We start from the raw sequence: 15,924 nt of genomic DNA on the forward strand, positions 1-15,924 counted from the left end.
TTCAGTATCAGCCATGATACTGATTTTTGAGTGTTTTTATATTAGAGCTTCTCACCATTTATCACAAAGTTTTTCTGACATTAGATTGCATTGACTGTAATTAAACAGTACTGACCAATGGTATATTTTATTGCAGAGAGAGCATAATCAGTCCTGTTTACATGTGTTCAGTGCAGCAAAGTGCACCTTTTATAAAAGTGCCACTTCAGGAGTCTTTTTTTTCAAACCTCAAGTAATCAAAAAGGGTCATTTTTTAAACTCGTTCAGTAAACTAATCAATAAAAACTGCTCTATTTATGGGAAGGGAGAAAAAAAATAAAATAAATAAATAAATAAAAAAATAATATATATATATATATATATATATATATATATATATATATATATATATATACACACACACACACGCCAGACATTTGTGATGAATGAACCAATAGAAATCCTCCAAAATGAATGACTTGTAATAAGATCTTGACTTCCATTGATGTTATTTCCTTCTTCTGTAAAGTTGCCATTTTGCGGATTCATGTTTGTATGTGTTTGTATACCAATCAGCCATAACATTAGAACCTGCCTAATATTGAGTAGGTTCCACTCCATCTCCCCCCCCCCCACAACAGATCTGACCAATCAAGGCATGGACTCCACAAGACCTCTAAAGGCGTCCTGTGGTATCCAGCACCAAGATGTTAACAGCAGATCCTTTAAGTCCTGTAAGTTGTGAGGTGGAGCCTCCATGGATGTGAGCCTTAGGTGCCAACTTTTGGTAGAACTTTTGGTAGAACTTTTGGTAGTGACCACTCAATACCAGAAAAAAAACACCCATTGATATAAATGGATGAATCCATTAGGATAGATGATATCTCAGTAACAAAATACAGAATAGCCATTATTATCCTGCAAACTACTGATTGATCACTGCTAATTCATCTACTACTAATCAAGGTTTTCTTTGTTTTTTATGGGTTTTTTTGTTGTTTTTTTTAGATTTACAGTTTAAACCACCTTATTATTTTTAGCACTCATAAGTATTAGAAATTATTTAGTGTTTGCAATGGAGCTAATATGTAAATGATGTATTTATAAGAGTGAGTGATTATTAGGCCAACATAGTGGGCCTTTGGTATTGTGCATGCGTGTGTAAGTTATACTAGAGGAGCAGTAGCTCTTTAGCGCTGGGTTCCTTTCGCTCAGCCCCAGAATGCTGCAGTTATGATAAGAGTTATATAGCAGTGTGTAAGGTCAGCTCAGCTGCCCCATAATCACACTAATAAACCCTATTTAACTGGCCTGTTATACACTTCAACCTTTTAAAACACAGCCATTGCAAATGTTGGAGAGGGAGAGAGAGAGTGTGTGTGTATGCGTGGTAAAGTATGCTCTGAAGGGCATAAGCACTGTTTCTCTTCTGGGAATTACATGGTGTCAAGTGCTTTTAAGTAAATAACATGCAATTAAAGGCCACTTTTTTAAAACATTACCCCTGGCAGCCTGTGTGTGTGTGTGTGTGTGTGTGTGTGTGTGTGTGTGTGTGTGTGTGTGTGTGTGTGTGTGTGTGTGTGTGTGTTCGCTACAAAAAAAAAAAGGTGGACGGTTGAAATGCACCACAGTCTGTTGCTGTGTTTTTGTGTGTGTGTTTGTGTTTGTGTGTGTGTGTGTGTGTGTGTGTGTGTGTGGCTGTCAATAATCTTGGTAGGGGTGGACAGGATGAAGTCCCTCAGCCTCCCACATCATCTAATCCACCAATCACCTGTTTGTGCGTTAGCCTAGCCGTTAGCTCATCTCAGCATCTCACCTTTAGCTGCACCCCTCACAGTAGTACTGCTGCAGCACTAACATATGCTGTGTGTGTGGGGGGGGGCTCTGCAAGAGATTAAAAGTGAACCATTATCTTCATTTTTCAGTGTGTAAGGCACTCACAAGCTCTGTGCTTGTGTGTGTTTGCGAGGCGTCAGCGTCTGAGGCCCTATAAAGGCTTCTTTGACACGGCTGTGTGTAGAGAGCAGTTCAGAGAGCCTGATAAAACATTTATCTTTGTTAGTTTGTGATCACACACTCAAACGCAGGAGCAGTTCCGGCCCACCCCCACCCCCCAACTTTTTACTGCACACACAGAGCATGATGTCCATCATTCAAACCATTAGTGAACACATTGATCGTGCCGACACTACCCTCTCTCTCTCTTGCTCTTTCTCTCTCTTTTTCTCTCTCTCTCTCCAGCCTTCCCCCTCTTCCCTTCTCTCCCCTTTGCTCCAGAGCTGTGGAGTCCCTGGCTTGAGGAAAATACAGAGCGGGTCAGACAGCGATTGATTTTTGTTTTATTGGCCTAGACCAAGAAAAAAAAGTGATATGCCCTTTTTCAGGGCAGTAAATGTATGTGTTTATGTCTCAGAGCTGTTTGTGTGTGTGTGTGTGTGTATGTCAGAGCAGTAGGTATATAGTTTGTGCCCAGTAGGCTGGATGCAGGGGTGTTATTGGTGAATGAATGGTGTTGGCTTGTGGGAACCTACCCCACCCCCCACTGTAGAGGTGTATCACTGTCCTCATTAGAGCTGCTAATAAGGAGAACTGAGAGAGGGAGAGAGAGAGAGGGAAAGAGAGAAACACTGGCAGAGAAAAGGGGGGAAAAAGATTTTAAATTTTAATAACACGAGTACGATTTTGTAAATCTTTCCTGACAGAAAAGTCCTCATTATTTTCATCTGTCTCCAAGGAAGCTCTCCTCCACCTCCTCCCCTGATAAACGGACTTTTCCTGCTTTCTCTTTCTCTCCAAATATATATATATATATATATATATTTCTCTCTCTCTCTCTCTCTCTTTCTCTCCTGTCTGAGTCCTCTGTCTCTCTTTTTCTCTCTCTCTCTCCGCTCTTTGAGGTTAGGGCAATGTTCTTAACCCATTGACTCAGTATAATTTTGGCCACTGCTTTTGGAAGGAGTTATTTTGGCGAGAGCAGCACTGACACACTTGTCTGCCATTGCGGTTCACTGTGCCTGGCTCCATGTAGGACGTGTAACGTACCTCTTCATGCACGTGAAAGTATGTGTGTGTGCGTGTGTGCGTGCAAGTGTATGCTCATGTGTGCTGGGGTGTGTGTATGTGTACGTGTGTGTGTGTGAGGAGTGTGTAAGGCTCCCCCTGAGCTGTGAGCTGTGACAGCACGAGCAGTACCACCCCCCCACCCCCACAACCCTCTGTCATGTGTCAGACGGAGAGGATGGATGCGGTTTGATGGCTTCTGCTTGTGCTCTGTTCTTTTCTGGCCATAGCTCAGCACAGTATAGAGCCTCCATCACACCCCAGACACCACCAGGCCCGTCCATCTCACTACTCACCATCCCGCCATCTCACAGTCTCACTCTGTGAGGAAATTTCAGACTTCACAACTACTTGATTCAGTGGCAATAAAATTCCAAATTTTAAAGCAAATCGATTCGGTAACAGTTCTGTAGAAAAAGATTCATTGCATCCTGTGCATTTTTATAACAAATCAATTGGATTTTAGTTCTTTAAGAACTAAATTTCAGAGCATCATGAAATTTCACATTTTAAAGCAAGTCAATTAAATTACAATTTTGTAATTGATTCAATTAATCATAAAATGTCTGCTGTTGCAGTAAAATGGGTTTAATTAAGAAACCATTCAGAGTTTTTCAGTTATGGTTTTGTAGGAAATTATTTGCTTCATTATAAAAGTTTCCTTTTTGCAACAAATCAATTTAATTAAAGTCCATTAGGAGACAATTCAAAACATTATTTAAAATTTTCCAAGAAAAATGAGCAGTTAAGGAGAAAGAAATCTAATTAATTAGAGTTTTGTATGAAATAATTCACTTCATAAAATTTTTCATTTTGAAACAAATTGATTCAATTACAGTTATTTTAGAAATGATTCACTGTAGCAGGAAATTTTACATTTTACAATAATTTCTGATTCTTCAGGAAATGTATCACAGCATGAAATAAAATAAATAAATATCAAACATTCAATTCACGTGTGTTTAATAACCAGTGCACTACAGGTTCAAGCATGCAGAAAAAGATTCTTGTAGCTTGGTGCCAGTCTCAGACTGTTAAAGTTAGTCCCCACCTTTCTTCCTTAAACTCAGCACCAGATCCCTACAGGGCTGTGTCGAGCCCCCTCCTTTACCGCCTGTACACTCACTCTGCAACCCCACCCATTTTACAAACGCTGTCAGTAAGTTTGCAGTTTTTATAAGAAAAACAAATCTTGACCTCATCCACATTGATGAGGACTGTGTTGAAAAAGGTCTCTGATTTCAGGACTACCAACACCCTGTGGTAGTCAAGAAGGCCTGATGGTCCTCAGAAAGACAGAGAAAAGCTGAGAAACCGCTGATGTTCGTCTGCTGTTGATCCATCAAGAGTGTGCTGAGATACTGCGTAACTCCATGGTTCACAAGCTGCTTCTCAGCACACAGGCGAGTGCTCCAAAGGGTCATTTCTATGGCCCAAAATATTTTGGCTGCCCAACTCCTGCCCTGTTGGACATTTATAGTTCTTTCTGCCTCAGCTAAGCCATCAACATCCGAGCAGACTTATCCCACCCTAGACATCATTTGTTTGACCTGTTGCCCTCTGGAAGGCACTACAGGTCCATTAAATCCAAGAACAAAACAGTCAGAACTGTTTTTATCCCAGAGCCATTGTTTCACTTTACTCTGCCCAACCTGGAACACTGTGTTTTTATACTTGGCTTGACTGAGGTTGCACTATTCTCACTGTGCAATATTCCAAAATTATTTAAAGTGTATACATATCATGTATATTTTATTTATTTTATTAGTTAAACAACTTTGTATCATATTTTTTTCCCTTCTCTCCTGCACTGCCAACAACAGCCAACCACCAAAGTGCTCTTCTGCTCTCCTTAAATAGATGAGCTCTTCACCAAAGTTGTAAGCGAGGTAGGGAGTGAGCGTACTGTGCAGTGGCTGCTGGGCAAGGCGCTGTGAAGACTGAGAGGTTTAGCAGTAAAAGAGAAGGAAATGTGGCTAGAGTGAGTGATGAGTGGCCCCTTGAGCGCCTGGGGCCTCTCCTCCCCCTTCTCAGCGCCCTGTCACACAAACCCCACCAAAACCAGATTCATCTACATTACTACTGGCAGCCCCTACAGCTCGCTGCCCGGCCTCTACTACCACTCAGGCAAATGGCCACATGTATGAGGGGAGCCCACACACACAAATGAGCACTTCTCATTTTCTCATTTACACGCCTGTGAAGCCTATACAGTCCAGGTCTATGTACATTACTATGTACATACACTACTGTTTAAAGGGGTGAACTAACCTGACATACTAATAATTTGTCATTTTGCCTACAGTAATACTGTATAATATACACAGATCAGCCATAACATACCCCCTGCCTAATGTTGAGTTGGTCCCCCTTGTGCTGCCACATCAGATCTGACCATTCAAGGTATGGACTCCACAAGACCTCTAAAGGCGTCCTGTGGTATCTGGCACCAAGACGTTAGCAGCAGATCTTTAAGGTCCTGTAAGCTGTGAGGTGGGGTCTCCATAGATTAAATCAGTGAGCCTTAGGTGCACATGACCCTGTTGACAGTTCACAGGCTCTCTTTTCTTGGAGCACATTTGGTAGGTACTGCCCACTGCATACCAGAAAAACTCCTGATGTTTTGGAGATGCTCTGACCCAGTCGTCTAGCCTTCACGGGTTGTCAAAGTGGCTCAGATTCTTATATCTGACCATTTGTTCTGCTTTTAACACCTTCAACAACTGACTGTTCACTTGCTGCCTAATATACCCTATCCCTTGATAGATGCCACTGTAAATGAAAATAATCATAATAATCATAAAATAAATTATCATTTTTTTTGTAAATATTTGGAACATTTTTATTGATCTATCCATCATGAAATGTGGAAAGAAAACAGCTTCCAGATTTACATTATAGCATTGCAAAAAGATGAATATTTTCTATTTCCATTTTAATGAAAAGAATTAATGATTTTATTTAATATTGAAAATGTACGTTTTTTTTGTTTTTTTTTGTTTAGGTACTGTTTTATTAAAGTGTATAGAACGTCATGTCCCAGAGCTGCTTCCAGTGCTGGCATACAGCACACACTTCATATTATCCGTAATTAATGTACTGTAAACCCGTTGTCTACTCTTTTATCTATACCTCAGCTCTTAACTCCTGCATCAGGCAATAGCCCTCTTAACCCCATGTGCACCCAGGCCTCTCCTGGGAGAGTGTGTATGTGTGAGTGTCCATGTGTGTCTGTAAATAATGAATGTTTGTTAAAGAGATATAGGGGAGATCTGGCTTTGCTAAACAAGTTCTGATTAATGTCCTCTGCTGCATACAAGCCTGGAATTGTACAGCCCTGACAACCAATCAGAGCAAGCCTTTAGTCTGCACAGTTCAAAGCCTAAAGCAAATACATGCTTGCTAGCCTTCCTCTGTTGTAGTCATAACCCTCTCAGACACTCTTGTGTGTTATATCCCACTCATAAACACTGCTATAGCCGTATCCCACTCAGTTACGTTTTGTTCAGAGTCATAAAGTCTAGCAACAGTGATTTGGGACAGTACTTTTGATTTAATTGTGATTTGTGGTGATTTCTAATGCAGAAGAGAACGAGAGGCTTTGAGGAACCTTCAAGAATCTCCAAAAGTTCCTCAAGGATCTTGTATTTTTAACAGTGTATAGCAGGTCCAGGTAGCTTTATCATACTGAAATCGAGACTGTTTGCATCAGTTGGAGGTAGACAGTCAAGTCTGACCTATGTATTGCTTGGCAGATAAAGATAAACCTGAACTGAGTTTACCCTAACACACAATATGATAGCTAAGTCCAAATGTGTTCTTAAAGGTGCCAAAAAATGCAAGTAATTAAGCTATTTGAAGTATAAATAGTTAGTCCCTCAGACACAATGTTGCTAGCCTATAAACAACCCTGTTATTTTGCCTCAGAATGCAGCATATAGCATATTATAGCATAGTTTTATCAGTGTTACAAAAACACTGTAATTATTTTTACTGGGTCGTGTGTTATGATCCTTTGAGCTTGACGTGCTGCTGGTAAACTGAAGAGATTGTAGCTGGTTAGCTTTTAGCCTCGCCCCCACTCGCTTTGCTGGGTTTGGCTTTTTCAAGGTGCTTTTCCTTCTGATGTGTGTTTAGCTCTAGTTTGGTTCAGATGAGGTAATCCAGTTTGATTCAGAGAAAGCGATGTTACAGTGAGTCCAAGAAGTATTTGATCCCTTGCTGATTTTCTTCGTTGGCCCACTAATAAAGACATGATCATTCTATACTTTTAATGGTAGATGTATTCTTACATGGAGAGACAGAATATTAAAAAGAAAATCCAGAAAATAAATCTAAGGAATATATATTAATTGATTTGTATTTCATGGAGTGAAATAAGTATTTGATCCCTTAGTATTCATTAGCAGTTCTGGCTTTTACAGACCAGTTAGACACTCCCAATCAACTTGTTACCTGACCTGAAGCCACCTGTTCTCACTAATCACTTGTGTGAAAAACACCTGTCCACAGAATCAGACAGATCACACAGATTTCAAGTCTCCAACATGGGTAAAACCAAAGAGCTGTCACAGGACCTCAGAGTCAGAATTGTTGACCTTCACAAAGCTGGAATGGGCTACAAAAAGATTAGTAAGGTGTTGGATGTGAAAGTAACAACTATTGGTGCAATTATCAGAAAGTTTAAAGAGTATAACATGACAATCAACAGACCTCGGCCCGGTGCTCCAAAGAAGATTTCGCCTCGTGGGGTGGCAATGATGCTGAGAACAGTCAGAAATCGTCCTGCAACCACTCGGCAGGAGTTAGCAAATGACCTGAAGGCAGCTGGGACCACAGTTTGCAAGGAAACAATTGGCAACACTTTGCGCAACAATGGATTCACATCCTGCAGTGCCCGAAAGGTACCCCTGCTGAAGAGAGCACATGTGGAGGCGCGCCTCAAGTATGCCAATGATCATTTGAAAGATGAACCAAGTTATTGGGAGAAGGTTTTGTGGTCAGACGAGACCAAAATTGAACTTTTTGGCCTCAACTCCACCCGCCATGTGTGGAGGAAGAAAAATGCTGCCTATGACCCCAAGAACACTGTGCCCACCGTCAAGCATGGAGGTGGAAGCATAATGTTTTGGGGGTGTTTCTCTGCCAAGGGTACAGGGCTACTTCACCGCATCACTGGGAAGATGGATGGAGCCATGTACCGCACAATCCTGAGGGACAACCTCCTCCCCTCTGCCAGGGATCTGAAAATGGGCCGTGGTTGGGTCTTCCAACATGATAACGACCCTAAACATACAGCAAAGGCAACAAAGGATTGGCTCAAGAAAAATCACATTAAGGTCATGGAGTGGCCCAGCCAGTCGCCAGACCTCAATCCGATCGAAAATCTATGGAGGGAGCTGAAGGTCAGAGTTGCCAAGCGACAGCCCACCAACCTTCATGATTTAGAGAGGATCTGCAAAGAAGAGTGGGCCAAAATTCCCCCTGGTGTGTGTGCTAAACTTGTGGTTAACTACAACAAACGTCTCACCGCTGTGCTTGCAAACAAAGGCTTTGCCACTAAGTATTGAGTGTGTTTGGCAAGAGGGATCAAATACTTATTTTCCTCATTGAAATACAAATTAATTAAAATATATTCTTTAAAATTATATTCTGGATTTTTGTCTTGATATTCTGTCTCTCCATGTTAGAATATATCTACCATTAAAAGTGCAGAAGGATAGTGTCTTTATTAGTGGGCAAACAAAGAAAATCAGCAAGGGATCAAATACTTCTTGGACTCACTGTATATATCTCAGACCCCTGTTTGCCACTGCGGCTGGTGTTTCACAGGTCCAGTAAGAATTCGTATTCCCATAACTAACAGACTGGAGGTGATGTGCTGCTCTCCAATATCAACAACGTGATGTTCTCCTGAAGTGGCTGTTGCGTTTACCGTTTCGCCAGCTTTCAGATGTGGACTGGGTGTGTGTAAATCTTGATAACGTAAATATAACTAGTCAGACTTCAGTGTTTCACTGGACTAAGGCACTGCCACTATGATAGAGGATTGCTGGTTCAAATCTCGGGTTATGCTGCTTGCCATCAGCAGCCGAAGTCAGAGGGAGCGCAATTGGCCTTGTTCTCTCAGGGGTGGGTTGATGCCGCTTCCTCCCCTCATTACTCCTAATGTAATATTGGTCAGCACAGTCGTTTGTTAGTTGTATCGGAGGTGGGGAGACAGGTTATATTTATAAATGAATGTATCCTGTATGAGTGGAATTGGTCTGTTTTCCATTCTAGGGCCCTTTAAGTGTAGTGGTAAGATGTTAAACACACAAAGATTTAAATAAACTGAAACCGACTATAAACAGAACCCAATAAAAATGCCAAAACAGCTGGAAAACTTTGCCCCCCAGTGCTACAGTATTCATAATATTTAAGACTGACCGTGTCTAATGGCATGTACTTCCCTACTGAAAATCACTAAATGTTCAAAATGCTCAGGCATAATTATAGAGGGCCTGTTCCTGTGTCTCTGGTCTTCGGACAAAGGCATTGTGAGTGCTATTCCTGCAAGCAGTTTCAGAGGTGCAGTAGAGGGTGTGTTAGTGTGTGCGCGCGTGTGTGTATGGGGCAGTACGGGGTGCTGCTCGGCTGCAGCGGTGATGAATGAGACGGTTGGGGGTTATTCATCTCCTGCTTGGTGCAGTGGACACTGGTCCTGCTCTCTCCACATGTCAGCACATGGGATAATTCTGTCATTTATCAGGAGTGACGGGGGCACGAGCCGCCACCAGAGACCCACCCAGGGGTCCCGCCCGTTTGTCTTCACCTCTCTCCCACACACACCACTTTTTTCCCCATTGTATCTATCCTTTTTAAAGTGGAGCTAGGTGACAGCAGGAAATCTGAAATGAGGTTTTATGGAGATTCCTATCAGTTATTCACTGTGCTGTATTAGCTTTTTGCATTTTATGCTAAAATACCATCTAAATGTGTGCGAGTCCAGAACTGATGTGCATTTGTGCATGTTTTTATTATTTACAGGGCCATAGTGTCTCTGCATACTAAACTTTCCAACTTGTGGGGACGGTTAGCAGGTCATAAAGAACTGTATTTGGAGAGGGAGTTTGTAGAGGGAGTCAGTTAAATACTTTCGGATCAATTTGAGAGTTTTAAAATAAAGTCCACTGATTTTCTTTTGTTTTAAATCTCTGCAAAGTGAAATGGATAATACGCTATATGGATAAAAGTATTGGGACACACCTCTTAATCATTCAGGAATTCAGGTGTTTCAGTCAGTCCCATTGCCACAGGTGTATAAAATCTACAGAGCTCACTGAATTCCAGCGTGGTAATGTTATAGGATTCCAACGTTGCAACAGGTCAGTTCATGAAATTTCTTCCCTCCTAGATATTCCACCATCAGTGACAATTATTGAAAAGTGGAAGTGTTCAGGAACCACAGCAACTCAAAAACCTAGACCACGTAGACCATGTAAAGTTACAGAGTTGGGGTCGCAGAGGGCTTGATGTGCGTAGGGCATAAAAGTCACCAGCGCTCTGCTGACTCAATAACAATAACAGAGGGGGAGGGGCATTCATATTAATCACTATAACTTTGAAATGAGATGTCATAAAAGCTCCTGTAGGTGCCCAAATATGTTTGTACATATATTGTATGTAAACAAAGTCATTCAGAGTGGTTTAATGCGCAGTTCTCAGTTCTAGAAAAAATGTGGTGGTGAATTGAACCAGATATCTGAAGTGTTGTATGGTAGATTTGAGACAATTTTGGCCTGAAGCATATTTTTCTAGAAGCATTCATGGTAGAGTGGTTCATGCAGGGCGTTGTAAAGGCAATTTCACCAGCGTTTTATTAGCATTACATTAAAAAAAAAACTGGATACACATGATGGTTCACTAGTTGTTTTGGATAGTAAATGGATCTATTTGCATGATAAAAATGTTTAGTTAAGTTTCTGTACAAGGAACAATTTGACACCAAACCACTTGGAGCTCCCCTTTAAGCATTAGTAAAGATCACAGAGTATAATTTTAGGGTTCGAATTGGGTTTTGTGATTCCCAAGCCATACATCCACAAATACAAGTTCCCACACAGCTTGATGAAAACTGTGTGTGCGCATTACTGAAAGAGAGCTACCAGATTAAAGGCCAATTTATTGCAGTATATCCAAGTTAAATAGCTGCAGCCTCAATCTACAGAGATCATATGGTTTGTCATAATTATAGAATGGATTGCGCTGGTCCCATTGCGTGTCAGCAGTGAAGATGTTTAATTGAAGTGTCGGCCTGTTTAAATTAACTCTTCCTCTCTGTATCTCTCTCTCTCTCTCTCTCTCTCTCTCTCTGTGTACGCAGGATCATTCAGAACCGCATCCTGGTCTTCATCCTGGGCGCCATCATCCTCCTCACCATCGTCCTGGCCATCTATTTCAATCTGCGAGGGCACTGATCTCCACTGACTGGTCCTGTGTGCGTGTGTGTGTGTGTGTGTGCGCGCGCGTGTGATTAATAGCGACAAAAGCGGGCTGGAGTAATTAGAACAAATTGTTCACATGAATCATTCCTGGTGGGCAGTGACAGATGATCTCCTCTGCTCTCTCCCTCTCTCTCTTCCAGAGCAGTTAAACCTGGCTCTTCTCTCCACCCCATTTATGTTTATTCTGCTAGGACTTTACTCTTCCACCCTTTTTGCATGGCAAATCTGACTCCCTGTAGACTGGCCATGTGTGGACATCTGGACCCAGGTGGACCAATAACATCAAGAGATTGTAGATCTTGTTGGGGGGGGTTGGGATTTGGGGGGTCTTTCTTCATTTTGACCTGCTATTTTATATATTCTTTTTAAAACTAGTTCATGTTCAAATTCCGTCTCCGTGTGTGTATGTGCACGTGTGTGTGTGTGTGTGTGTGTGTGTGTGTGTGTGTGTGTGTGTGTGTGTGTGTGTGTGTATGTATATATATATATAAATACATATACACACACACACACACACACACACACACACACACACACACACACACACACATACATAGTCCCAGCATAGCGTCCCTACTCTCTCCTGGGTGTGTGGCGTGTGCAGAAAGGGCCTTGGTCAGGCCCCCAGTGCAGCAGCACTTAGCACACGGTGCAGAATCACACACTACACACAGCCCAAAGGTCAATGCCTTTAGCAGCAGACACACACACACGCCTCTCTCAGTGGCGCTTCAGCCAGGATTAGTAGCTTCTCACGCTGTTCTTCTAAGGTCAATAAAAGGCCTCGCATGTGTTCAGGCAAACCAGCAGGACCACTCCTGAAACCTATGGCCGCTCATGGCTTTACTAATGATGTATGGCATAATCATGTGTTAGCGCACACACACCGAGTACTAATGAGGACTGTTATCTGTATTTATTTCATGTTGATGGATATTTGTTATCTGTATTGATGTGGTTTCCCCTCTTTTAGTGGATTTGCAACTGATTTTAGTGAAATGTAAAGACTATTGTTTCTCTCTTACATAAAGAAGCTCAACATTCATCACCTGCAGTTTTGATTTTTGTTCACTTTTCAGGAGCTGCTCCCTAAATGAGTATTGAAAGCGATTACACTGCAAAAAATATTACATCTTAGCAAGTGAAACATCTTGCATCTAGTTAATATAAATATATATAATTTTCCTCATTAATCATATTTTAAAAATCAATTTGTCAAGATTTAATTCATTTCAATTTGTGTTTATTTTCTGTGAATAAAATCACTAAAACACGGTTGAAATCTTCTAAAGAGAAACATTAGTTCACTTGTTTGTACTTGCTAAGGTACTGTAGTTTTTGCAGTATAATAGTTATGATTCTGCAGATTAGTAGACTAGTACACTGACATTTCGGTAAATGATGGCGTTATCTCTACTAATGGTGCAGAGCACAGCAGACTTTTTTTTCTTTTTTTCTTTTGGTTGATTGGTTTGATCATTTTGTGTGTGTGTGTGTGTGTGTGTGTGTGTGTGTGTGTGTGTGTGTGTGTGTGTGTGTGTGTACATATGTGTAAGGAAGCACATATCTTACCCTGTTTTGTAAATCTTGAGAAGATGGTAGAGGTGGGAAATATAACAATGTTTTATTGTATCATGATAAATTTGATTAAATAAAAATCAATACAATCGTATTGTGCCATTATGATACACTAAGACCCCGTTTACACCTGGTCACTTCATGTGACTAGTATCTTGATTGGACACTTAATAATCGAATGTGTGTCTGGTTAGACTGAAATTGGATTGCTGTGTGGGACGAAATATTTTAAATCACTCAGCAATAATTGTGCATTAGTTCTTACTGGTGTTTCAATTGTACTGGGGGGGGGGGGGGTGTTGTTGAATGTGTCGTGGAGAGATGGATGTTTTTATATTGCTAAATCTGTCTCAGGCCACCTCCTGAAGTGGTTTGAGTGATTGAATTGGTACCGGATTTAAATGGATTGTGTGTACGTTTACGTTTTTATGTGGCTTGGCCATATCCAGATAGCAGGTGTAAACTAGGTCTGTGTTTTTCGGAACTATCGTAGTTTGTCACTGTTTAATGAACGCTCATCAACTGCACAATTCATAACAGATGATTAACCCTGTTTAACTGGTGCAGTGCAGCACATTGTACTATAAAAAATCACTGTATTAAGAACAGCATTGTATTTAAATAACAGTTATTAATTTCTGCCTCTCAATATCTTAACAATTGCATATTGTGAACATGTCTTTAAATATTATATTATTATTTAAATATTATATTACCATATTGCCCACCCCTAGGATATGGTGCAGGTTCAGAAATCAGAGGTGCTTTAATTACTTTTATTTAGGTCACTATACTGTGTTCGATTCACATGTCAGCAAACGTTTAGACACACACAGTGTATACACACACACAACACACACCTATCCATACTGTATTCATTATTCCTGCATGACACACATTCTGTCTGTCTCTCTTGCTCACTCCCACACATACACTCTTTCTCTCTCTCTCTCTCTCTCTCTCTCTCTCTCTCTCTCTCTCTCTCTCTCTCTCTCTCTCTCTCTCTCTCTCTCTCTTCCTCTGGCTGAGGGCCTGATGGACAGACAGACAGACAGAGGGCATTTGGTATTCTGTTTCAGGCCGGGTGGATTGTCTTATTTTGGAAGCAGCGTGGTGGGGGGCTTTCTCTGCCTCCGCTTCACAGTTCTGGCTTCAAAGCGCCAAATTAATGGCCAACAAAATAGTACGTCTCTGTCCGTCCCATGTGGGGCCAACCCGTCGAGAGTTATCATTAAGTTGAGGAATAAATGAACGAGGAAAAAAGAGAGAGAGAGAGGAGGACCGTGGACGAGGAGGGGCGAAATCCTGCCAGTTTGACGAACCTCATCAGATAATGACCTCAGTGATTGAGCCCCTCTCTCCCAAAAAAATAAAAATAAAAAAAGGACTGGGGCCATGCATCCACACCTTCTGTGTATGTGTGATAGCTGGACGACGCATTTGTCCCTACTGTCCTTCTTTAGCACGAAGCTCATTTTCATATTCCTATGACTCTGTGGATGTGTATTAAAGCAGTCATAGCTTCCATACCTGAGTGCATGAGCGTGCGAGTGCTGGCGTGAATGTTTTTATTATTTTTTTTCCCCTTACTATGTATGTGTGCTGACTCTGTGTCGATGTGTGTCTTGCTAACTCTGTGTCGGTGTGAGTGTGTGTGTGCGTGCACATTTCGCTGACTGTGTGTGTCTTTTTTGTCTCTCTCTCTCTCTCTCTCTCTCTCTCTCTCTCTCTCTCTCTCTCTCTCTCTCTCCCCCTCTCTGTCTTTCTCTCTCTCTCTCTCTCTCTCTCTCTCTCTCTCTCTCTCTCTCTCTCTCCCCCTCGCGCAGCCTGTCAGATCCTTTCAGTAGTGTGTGGCTGGTGGAAGGCAGCGTGGCTGCGGCTCTATTTGAAGTTGTAATGGTGTCAAAAAGTCAGAGCTGACTGACAGCCGTCAGTCCCACTGGGGCTCATTAAATCATAACAACTTGACAAGGAAATAATTGAGCGCTGGCGACAAGTTGGGCCCCGTTTAGATGTTTTTATTTTCTTTCATTATTAGTTCTGGCTATTATGTTCATTAAGAAATTGCATTAAACAACTGCTTGGGGAAGGAGGGGGGGCAAATGGAGGGGGGGGGGGCTAATGATTTGTTTATATCCCCTTTTTTATTATTTAAACATTAGCTGCATCATGTGATACCTTGGCAGGCTGGCGGTATCATCTGCTGCATCTATTTTTCCTCCCTTCACCTTATTCTCTCTCTCTCTCTCTCTCTCTCTCTCTCTCGCTCTCTTTCTTTTTCTTTCTCTCGCTCTCTTGTTTTTCATCCCTCTTTTTTTTTTTTTTTTTTTTTTGCTTTTTTTTTTTTTTTTTCCTGCCTCCTGCTCCCTCTCTCTCCCTCTCTGCTCGCTCGCTCTCGCTCTCTCCTCTGTCTCTTTAAGCAGCAGGGCCTTTGGAATATGAAATAGATTATTCATTAGCCTCCCCTCTATGCCTGATTTGGTTGCGTGTAGTGTCTTCTATGGAAGAAGGATGAAAACATGTCACAAATAGGTTATATCTCATTCCAAGGGGCAACAATAGCTGCAGGTACAGAGCGCCTTTAATATTTTATCCAGCTGACGTTATAGCCACTGTGGCGGCTTCAGCTAGCGGGGCCCCTCAGCCAGCCCGAAAGGGGGACGCTGATTAGCCGGACGCTAGCTCAGCGCGGCCTGCATGAGAGTGACGGACACCTACAGCGGCGCTGTGATCGCGTCTGGCACCCGTGCTTCATGTCCACAGCCATCGATTGCGAGATGTTTAGAGCGGCTAGTTTAGTCTTCAGTGTTGGAACATG

At 41.8% G+C, this 15,924-nt stretch overlaps 1 protein-coding gene across 4 annotated transcripts in view; it reads left to right on the plus strand.

Moving 5' to 3' along the window:
- The window catches only part of vti1a (vesicle transport through interaction with t-SNAREs 1A), a 154,219-nt gene extending 141,136 nt beyond the window's left edge, over positions 1 to 13,083 (plus strand). For 2 of the 4 annotated variants that reach the window (XM_072667330.1, XM_072667331.1), the window contains one exon: positions 11,408 to 13,083. In XM_072667330.1, coding sequence (XP_072523431.1) covers positions 11,408 to 11,501 — 94 coding nt within the window. In that variant the 3' untranslated portion in view covers positions 11,502 to 13,083. The remainder of the gene's footprint in view (positions 1 to 11,407) is intronic. The other 2 variants (XM_072667332.1, XM_072667333.1) reach the window with 1 other exon arrangement.
- The last annotated feature ends 2,841 nt before the right edge of the window (positions 13,084 to 15,924 follow it).

This window comes from Salminus brasiliensis, chromosome 22 (assembly GCF_030463535.1).
Source record: "Salminus brasiliensis chromosome 22, fSalBra1.hap2, whole genome shotgun sequence".
NCBI lineage: Eukaryota > Metazoa > Chordata > Actinopteri > Characiformes > Bryconidae > Salminus > Salminus brasiliensis.